The following is a 9,905-nucleotide window of genomic DNA, read 5'->3' on the forward strand; positions in this document are numbered from 1 at the left end:
AGTCTTATTCCCTTTCACAGACAACGTTCACGTTGGCAACGGAAGTCCGAAGGCTGTTCTTAGCCGACTCGACTGAGCGTAGCGCTGACGGTGCGTCCACTTTGGTTCGTAGTTTTGGCAGCCAAATTGCACCCCGCGTCCCTAGAGACCCTGTAACCCTTCGCGCTCGAGCTGTACACGCGCCTAGAGTCGTATAATTGCTATCGCGATGAAATGTGCGTAATTCAAAATGTCTTTCCTACGGGGAAATTTTATAGCCATTAGCGTAGTAGTGATTGATCCCGCCTTCTAAATCTTACACGTCGTCATGCGTTGGACGTGTAGATCTGTGTTACGTCACACCCGGCTAGTCAGTAAAGGCTGTCATAACTGACTCGTATTCCGGCGTTCACCAGTACACTTGCATGTATAGAAAGCATCGCGGTTTCGCAATAAGGGCAAAGCAATCAATAGCATTGCAACATGTTCGAACATCACACACGAAGTGGAAAGGCGCGTAGCTGTAATGGCAGTATGAATTGCCGTAAACCTAAGCCTAGTAAGTAAACGCGCGTAGTGTGGTGTGTGTTGACACCTTCACGGAGAGGGCTCGATGGCCGCGAGAAGCATCGGTCAGAACTACGAGGTCTCGTTGGCGTTCTCGCCTTGCGTTGACGTCGCGGCGTTCCCGTAGTGCGGCGTACTCACGGCGGTCACAATATGTGCGCCCGCGTTGCGCTTTCGAACTGCCGGGCTTTGTCGCCGTTGTCACTTAGCCTGGGCCTCCTGTTAGCCACAACGCCTCCTACGGGAGCTTCCAGCGTTGAGCTCCAGCGTGCGCCGCAAACACAGCAGCCAATTGTCACTGCATCTGGGCCACGATTTATGAAATGATCTGAACTAACATAGTTGCATTTGTGGGTACGCGGGCCCGCCTCACTTCGTTGCGATGAGCGTTTTTGCCGGAGCTTCTGGGCCGGCGTTCTGACAACACACGGGAGCACGTTCGTGCGATGTGAGAGACGCAGTACTTCGCTGCAGAAACCATGCACCTGCAGGGTACCATTGTAGCCACCGTATACCTTGGTCACTGCGTGTGGGGAAACAATCGCACAAGCCGACAGCGTATGCACGTTCTGCATAGCTTGCGTTTCTAGCGAGAAAATTTCGAATTATTTCTAGCGAGAAAATTTGTCTTACTTGAGGTCTTAAAGTGCGGCTGCTTCTGTGCGCCTGTCTCTGCCATTGGAACACGAACGCGCCTAGACTTCTTTCGCCGCCTGTCGTTCAAATTTGGACGCAAAGGAAAATCGCGGAGTAAATGGGACTAATGCTCTTTAAGAAACATATATAAAACTAACGAATTCAGAATAATTGGTTGCAATTATCGATTATGTCGAAATATTGCATGGAGTGTTCCTGTATTCCGTCAAGCGTTTCAACGCGCTGGCTTGCACGCGGCCAATGCCTCGCGGTAGGCCACCAGGCATGCACCCGTGGCCTAACGGTTAAGTGGTTGAGCTGTTGTGCTTATAGCTGTCCTCTGTTGGAATCCTGCCGTGGACAAGTTCCTTTATGTTTATTTAGTGAAGACAAAGTATGTCTTATCGGCTGACGCCTATTTTCCTTATCGGGTATGTTTCAAACCCCTTTCGTGGTCCGATCCCGGAGATTGTGTGGCCTAAAAGAGCCGCTCCACTATAATTATACCACTTTCACCTTTGAGTTCTCATGCTGTTTTACACTTTTATTATCTAATAGTTTCAGAAAATTTAAGATAAAAGGCATTCGCTGTCAGTGTTATGTTTCGTTACATTTGTTTTTGCGCTGCCATTCTTCAAATTCTGAGGAGCAATTTGGTCAAGAATGTAAAACCTGGTATGAGCAACTTTAGTGATAAGAACAGTATGACTACGTAGCTCGTACATACAGCACATACATCTAAATATTCTTCCTGACACGCTTTCTCTGTGGCTTTCTTTTTTGTGTATTGTTTGTGTATAATGTCAAAACCGGCAATAAAGAAAAAAATATGCGGAGCCTCGTGGTAACACCGACACCCTCCATGTAATGGCTATCACCTATCGATATTTAACCTGCCTGCGCTTGCAAATAGACGGAAACTATCTCGACTTGCATTCTTTTATAAGATTTATCATCATAATCATGTTCTTAGGACCCGACTGATTAAACCGCCTAATTTTGTTTCATCTCGACTTGATCACAACCACAAAGTCCATGTCCCTCAACAAAACACTGCAACATACTCGCACTCTTTCCTGCCCAAAACCAGCCTCGACTGGAACTATCTTCCCGCCTCATTAGTTAGCATTAGCAACTGTGACCATTTTCTTGAAGCTCTTTCCAGCGCAATTTAACGCATTCCAACATTTTTTTTTCGTTAAACGTTCTCTATGTCGGTTGGAAACTTCATTCTTTAGTGTCTTAATCGGCTGCAATAGTATTTTGTTGCCGTAATTATTGTACAAGCCTTGCATGACAGTGTGAATTTTCGTTGTTATTAGAAATTACATTCGTTCCCATTTTTGAAAATATTTATTTGTGTATGTGCCAATAACTGTATTTATGTTGAATGATTGACCCCCTCCCCTCTATAATGCTTGTATGCCTTGAGGGTACAATAAATAAATAAATAAATAAATAAATAAATTGCGATCGCAACAAAGCGTAGTTGGATGTGTTACATTATGGACATCAAGGAATGTTGCCTTCATCAATTTAGCTAAATTTTTTTCCAATCCCAAAATGTTTCACTTTCAAAATAGGTAGTGTGATAAGGCTGCGAAATTTGCAGGCATGTCTTGGAATCAGCTAGCGCAAGACAGGGGTTCTTATGGTCGGCGTGCCGTAACAAGGTCGGCAAAAAAGGATACATGCATCTCGAAGGTCATGCTAAGAAGTCGTATTTTCAAAGTGATGCATCAATTCCAGCGAGTGGTAAAGGCAGCGTTCTTTCTTTTCTTTAACATAAAGCATTCTTTGGGAATTTCAGGCATTTTGAGTGCGTGTATATATCTGTCTAGCCTCTTACGTTGGAGAAGCTGCCGGTGCTTACCAACTTGAGCTGCTGGGTATAAGCTCATGTTACCGTCACTGGCGTGATTGTGGCATCATCGTGATTCGAGCTCCGTCATCCGAATCTCCACCTCCGATTTTTGCATACTATGTGCACCTAGCGAGCTGACGCGCATAGGAAGATGTGGGCATGTCGGCTGTGAAATATCTTACGGTGGTTTTCTCTGCATGAACAGCGATTCAAGAGCAATCTTCCCACCCCGTGCATGCCGGCCTGCTCCTGACGCTCGCAAAGCAGCTATTGGAAGACCGCAGTTTCTTCAAGAAATGCATCAACTCGGACACTGCATTCCTTTGAGGTTTACTTGCTCAGCTTGAGGATGGCGTACTACAGCGGTACTACTCAGCGCAGAGGAAGGGGAATGTGTTTGCAACGATTGAGCAGCAAGGCAGGACCCCGTTCTTTCTGACCCTCAGCATGTCTGAGCTCCAGAATGAGCTCCTGCTTGAAGACGTCGAGAAAGTCAAAGAGCTATTCGAGCCATGCCAGTGCAGGGTTCTATGTCATAGCCAACTGCATACAAGATGCTTTGTTTGACTTTGTCTGCCACAGTAAGCGGGATCTGCATAATTTTGTAAAGATTGGTTATCAGAAACAGCTATTTATGCTAGTTTTTCATGTTGCTTCCATTCATATTTCAAGTGTGAAATTTTGCACGCAGGCTGTATGAAATTTCATTGCAGATGGTGCTTAACAACAATTCCAAATGATGGCAAGAACCATCTACTTAATCAAAACAAACTATATTTCAACATTTTGTTTTGTAGAAGACTATTCCTTAAGAGTTGATGCATGTAGCCTTAAATTTTACATCACAATGGGTACTTGAGAAGCAGGTTTGCAAATTGTGTTGCACTCCCCGGTCTGCTTTGTTGCCTTTGAGCTCACGGTGATTTAGGGGCCCTTATTACAGTGCTGTTTTGTTGAAAAGGTGGCCCAGAATGCTGCTGTACGCTTGATAATTTCACATGAAAGCTCACCGGTTTAGGTCAATGGTGTACTTGTGGATACTTTCAAATGCCAAGTAGAACCGCAAGAGGATGTCAGTGTAGTTCTCCCGTAACTCTTCATCCCGGTCCATTAGATGCTGTGAGCATAAATGATTCCCGTTATTAGTGCATGAATTTTGGGGTTTTAAGTGCGAAAACTACCATTTGATTATGAGGCACGTCATAGTGGTTGGATCTGGATTAATTTTGAACACCAGGGCTTATTTAAAGTGCTACCATTGCATGGGGCATCGGTTTCTTTGCGTTTTGCCCTCATCGAAAAACGGCGGCGGTGGCCAGGTTTTGATCCCACGATTTTGTGTTTAGCAGTAGAACACCACAGCCGCTAAGCTACTGCGGCAGGTACCCTGTACTTGGTGCCACACCTGAATAAACAGCTCTCAAAAACAGCACAACCAGCGATGGTTTAAAAGAATAAAATTAGAAACGTTTAGCTGGTCACGTCCAGTTTGATGGAAGTATACTTGCCAACCTGCGAACATTGAAAGTTCTAAAATCGGACCTAGAACAGAGGGACGGGGCAGGGGGCCTACAACACCACATTATTTAAAAAGCTTGCTCTCAGAGCATGCCTGTCTATATATATATATATATATATGCAGTTCAGTAAGATGAATTATTTATAGACACATAGAACACAACCAGCAATAAATTGAAAATACCGGAAAGCAACACGTTGTTTTTAGATCACAGTAACCTTTTCAGCTACATTGGTGTTTCCAATTTCACCTGTTTCAGGAAGTTGTCTGTATATATACGCTCGAAGAAGATACTCCCCTTGCATCCTTTCACCATCTGAAGAATTATAAAGGGAGGTTTGGGGACTGACACGCAATGTTCTTTATTTGTGAACAGAATTATTTTTTTTCGTAAAAGCCAACACCACATCCATTTCTTTGCACGTTTGCCAGAAGTGCATTTCTGTGAGCAATACATATGGGTTTTGTTTAAGATAATTTACTTTTAGACGCTGCACAAATGCAGCAGAAAATTAGGAAACTTGAACAGCACAGCCAAACAAAAAACACATTGCTTTTAGACCATCGTGACTTCTTTAGCAATTTTGCCGTTGCAGATTTGGCCCGCTTGAAGAATTTGTCAGAATATACTTGTTTGTAGCAAGTAAACATCTGGCATGTGGTTTCTTGTGCTGCGCATCTAGACGATGGTACAGGAAGCGCCAAAACATATTTTCATATTGCCCCACCCCATCTTTCAACATCTTATTTCTCACAAAACTTGATATAACACTAGCAAAACGGAGGATGACCCCTAATTTGTAAACTAAAGAAAAGGTCAATTCAGGCGAGCTGGTAGGTATTGTCTGTGCCTGCCCCTTTCCTTGGTGCAAAATGTATGGCATGCCTCATGCTATATATAATTTGTTTCGCGTGATTCGTTACAGTGCTTCAATCAGAAATAAATGTTTATTTAAAGGCAAAGCAAACTGAGGTTGGTCTATGCATGCAGCCTCTGCAAACTGCATGCCACTCGAAAGCAAGCCACTTCCAAGTCTCTGGACCCTGCCTCTACACAAACTTACTTTCTGCCTCTAGATGACAACAATCACACCACGAGGGCAGTCGAGTCTCGGCAGTGAAGCGCCGTATCCTTAAATCATTTGCTTTTATTTTGTTCTCAAAATGGTCGATCACCTTGAAGTAGCTGTAGTCGAGGAGGATGTCAAGCTTGAAAATGGATGACACTACGTCCGAGAGCCACAGCAGCTCAGCCACGATGGCGTTGTCCCTGGAGACGAGGTGCAGGAGGGTCTGGCGGCAGGCGTTGTTCTCGGCTAGGAAGTGCATGGCGCACAGTCAACTGCACCGTTTCAAAGACGGCGTTTGAATGAACACAGCAGTTCACACGACAGGTATTAGAGGCGGGTTTCTTCAAGTAATAATTGCAAGCTGTAAGTTTCGCTCGGCAAATGTCTCCAAACAAACGACAAACCGTGTGGCAGCACGATCTGCGCAAGAAACTTTTCAGAATTCCTTCCTACGTCTAAACCCAAGGCTCGACTGGGTGGATCTGCTGCGCAATATTCTACGCGTGAAGCGATGTAACGATTAGTTTTCGAGCTACATTTGTCATTTGGCTTGTTGCAATGATTGCCAATTTTGTTACAATGTTACATTCACCTGAAGTTCCTAATGTGTCCCGCCGAGTGCGATACAAGGCGCACTGGACCCTTTACCTCGTATCACACGAGCTACGTGTTGTATCCGGGCGTCTTTCCACAGGCATGAAACATCGTACCGCACCGAGTGAGCGTACCAATGCCGACACGTTATCGTTCTCAACATAACTGACGAGAATTTGCGGCTTCGTTCATGACATGACTATGGCATTTTACTGTGAAATTAAGCAGAGAAGGCAGGTTATTCAAAGACGACGAGCGCCCCAAACTCTCCGCCCCCCGTACTCAGGCGCCTGTGGTTTCGAAAGGTAATCGACTGTAAACAGCAAAGCCACAGTGAACTGACGGAATACAGTTACGAACGGCATTGCTGAGGCCCTTTCGGAAGCGGTGGACCATTCATGCGCTAATTTGTCTCTGCACAACATCGGAAGCACGGACATGAAAACTAAAACTTGCCCTTCGTTCACTGGTCCGAGACCGTCAAGTTAACGACCTCCGCGTTCTTGGCCGCTGAATGTGGCTAAACAGGAGCTAAATGATTCAACATGTGAGGAAACCAGGGCCTTTCCTAAATATTCAACTCAATCTACTGCAGTGGTCGAACATTACCACACGCCGACTTATCCAGCTGTTACCAGCAACCGGGGGTGTTAGGAGCCACCTGGCGCCACCTGTGAAGGCATGTTAAAATTTTTTTTCTACAGAACTGCAAACTGCTTTCATGCAACTACTATAAGAAGTTTCGACTAATATATAAAGGCAATCGTTCCAATTAAATAAAAGAAGTGGTTTTATTTATAAGCCTTAGTGAAAAAATCTAAAATTTTCTAAATTGTCTGAGCAATTACTGAGAAAACACAGTGTATACCTGCACAAAACGCTGCAAATGTAATGGGGCCTCTTGCATTAGGGCTATATCGAAACAGTAAACCTGTCCGCTTTGCGCAGAGGCGGTGTCGTACCCAATGAAGTGATAACTGAGGGGCGACTATTGCTAGTTGAAAACTTTTCCCAATACCCCGCCGGGACGACGTGAAAAACCGTCGGCCGTGGCAATTTTTGGCAGGCCCTACGGGGCTTGTTATTAAATCAAAAATCATATCTTACGGATAACGGTCTGCGGAATTGGCAAAATTTCGCCGCTGTAGTTACACAATGCGTTGGTGTCGGCTCTAAATGCCAAGGATTGCTTGGGAAACATTTGCCTCTGTGACAAACGCTAGCTGCTTACGTCTTGATGCTCTCATTGTCATTCAGCCAACTTGGTAGGCACCACCCCGCACACTGCTTTGCATAACATCAATCCCCGATTCTCTGTCCTTAAATCACATGCTAGAAAAGCACAGACCGTACATCACTTGAAACCTTGCCCGCATATAGCACTTGTTAATCAGAAAATTGGCTATACTGCGCACTCCGCCAGTTCTATATTCGACCTCGGTTGTGTTCACAGTTCTTCCAGGAAGCGGCATCATTACCACGTTGTTCATAACATGACCCTTAAAGCTCTGGATTGCTGGCATGCGCAATTTAGCGCAAATGTATTAATTAGTCTGCACACTTTCAGAACAGTATACCCCTTATTAAATAAACAAGGTGCCTTGCTCATTTTGTTTAACAGAGGACACTGGAGAAACTAACTACGAACGTCGCATGACGCATAAAAAAGGAAAAATAAGAAAATAATAGGGTTCAATATTTATTGGCCGCGCTCCCATTCATCATGGCACGAACGTGCAAATTTTGTCACAGATTGCGCATACCATAAATTTTGGTGCAGCTAAATAAATAATTGAGAGGCGATTTGGAAGATTTCATGATTTGGGGTTGCATTAAAATGTGACTGCCTCCAGATTTTGCACTTGAACAACAGCGTCCGGGTTTCGAATAAAAACGTTATTTGATGATATTTTGTTGGTGATTCTGCTGCTACTCACGTTATGCTGCAAAATATGTCCGTCTCGCCGAAGAACTAATCAGCAAAAACACCACGCTAAGAGCTTTTTTATAAAAAAAATGCATGTTTTTTTTAAATATGGTCACCCTTATTTAACGCGCGTTCCATTCCGCTAAGCATAAGATGAGTTTTCAAAAACTTTTTTTTTTGAAAAGCAGCACATACCTGCGGGCCGCAGTGACCCAAGTTTCAGTCAGAAAGATGCATCTAAGAGCAGCCCACTTTATTTTATTTAGTTGTTTGATACTGCGAAGCACCATGGGTTTCTTTGAAGAGTGTCATGTACTCACTGACCCAAATTGGTCCGTCGGTTGGTTTCGAACGAGGCTCTCTCAGCACAGCAACCCGATGCTCTACCCATTCAACAGCAATTTGGCTGTGATGCAATTTGGTGGTAAAATGGTTAGAACACCGAAGCAAACGAGAAAGTGTGTCCTCAGAATATGAACCCTGAGAACAACATCGGCAGAAGGCTTGCTCGAGCCAAAGCACTCATCCGTCAGGCGGCCGCCTCCGGGAAAGCACGGTGCTTTACGAACGCAGCCAAATATCCTGGCAAACGAGCCTATGGAGCAGCGGTGGCCAAGATGAAAGGCAGGGTCATCAGCGCGTGCACGTTCCTCACTGATAGTCCTGAGGTGGCCGAGCAGGCGTCCATCTGCCTTGCACTCCTAGAAGACGATACAAGCTTGGTATACTTCGATTCCAAGAGGGCAATTATGTCCTTCGTAACAGGGGGCATATCCCCGACCATATGCAGAATACTTGGTACTCACCACCTCACCCCACACTACATCAATTGGTTACTGGCGCACATGGGAACATTGGATGGGCCGCTCCCTAACCCCAACGAGACGGCACACGAGGCCACACGAGAGCTAACTCACTGTGTGAGCCCGGACTCCCTCTTGGCAGGATGGGTGAGCGAGCGCGACCCCCTCGTCACTTATGACGATCTCATCCAGCACTAGAGGTTAGTCAAGAGAACCAAGTCCCTACTGCACAAAGCACTCAATAAAGCACAAGAAGTCACGTACAGGCGGCTTCAGACGGGCACATACCCATGCCCGCCTTCCTGCACAAAATAATAAAACTTTTCTTTTACTTTGCGCGGCGTTCCCAAACCCCACACTTTGACATACACTTTCAATATACATTGAAGTACACTTTCGAGTATAATTTTCGTTATACCCACTCTATTTCTGCTGCGTTCACTTCCGATATATTTTTAGTGCAATCGTTTCGAATGTCCCTGTGGTAGTCATTTACAGTAAGCAATGTAGCACCTTGCGATAACCATGATTGGCGGCGGACTCACCCCGGCGGCATTTGCCCTGCATATAAGACAATGTTCATGGAGGAACTGTGTTTTCGGCACACATTAGGCAAATGCGAGCAACATTGCTTTAGAAAACTCACTCTCTTCGCTTTCGAATGACACCAGTAGAACATCATTGCAGTGAATATACCTAACATAAATCAAACCACTAGTGGCAAAAACACGGATTTTCTTGTTGTACTACCCTCAGTTGTACTGCGTTTACGTAAAAACTATTAAACATAACAAAATGCGATTTGTGTCACCTTTAGATGAAATGTCATACAGCATTTCCATGGAGAGATATTACGAGTAAAGCGATTCGAAATTTATTTAGGCTTCAATCAATACAGGCAAAACAGTAAATGTTTAAAAGGAAGAACTTTTTTTTTCTTCTCAGT

The 9,905-nt window shown here is 44.7% G+C and overlaps 1 protein-coding gene and 1 non-coding gene across 2 annotated transcripts; one reads left to right on the top strand and one right to left on the bottom strand.

The window, feature by feature from the left end:
• Positions 1–4,052: 4,052 nt before the first annotated feature.
• LOC126527920 (WASH complex subunit 5-like) lies at positions 4,053–6,003 on the bottom strand. The gene is made up of 2 exons (XM_072284591.1): positions 5,742–6,003; positions 4,053–4,163 (listed from the first exon to the last, which is right to left on the bottom strand). Exons 1-2 carry the CDS (start codon positions 5,892–5,894, stop codon positions 4,053–4,055), a joined length of 264 nt encoding a protein of 87 aa, XP_072140692.1. The 5' UTR covers positions 5,895–6,003.
• Positions 6,004–7,165: 1,162 nt separating this feature from the next.
• On the top strand, positions 7,166–7,307 carry LOC126528692 (U4 spliceosomal RNA). The gene has a single exon (XR_007599081.2). It is a non-coding gene; the product is annotated as a U4 spliceosomal RNA (small nuclear RNA).
• The last annotated feature ends 2,598 nt before the right edge of the window (positions 7,308–9,905 follow it).

The sequence above is a fragment of the Dermacentor andersoni genome, chromosome 9 (assembly GCF_023375885.2).
Source record: "Dermacentor andersoni chromosome 9, qqDerAnde1_hic_scaffold, whole genome shotgun sequence".
Taxonomy (NCBI): domain Eukaryota; kingdom Metazoa; phylum Arthropoda; class Arachnida; order Ixodida; family Ixodidae; genus Dermacentor; species Dermacentor andersoni.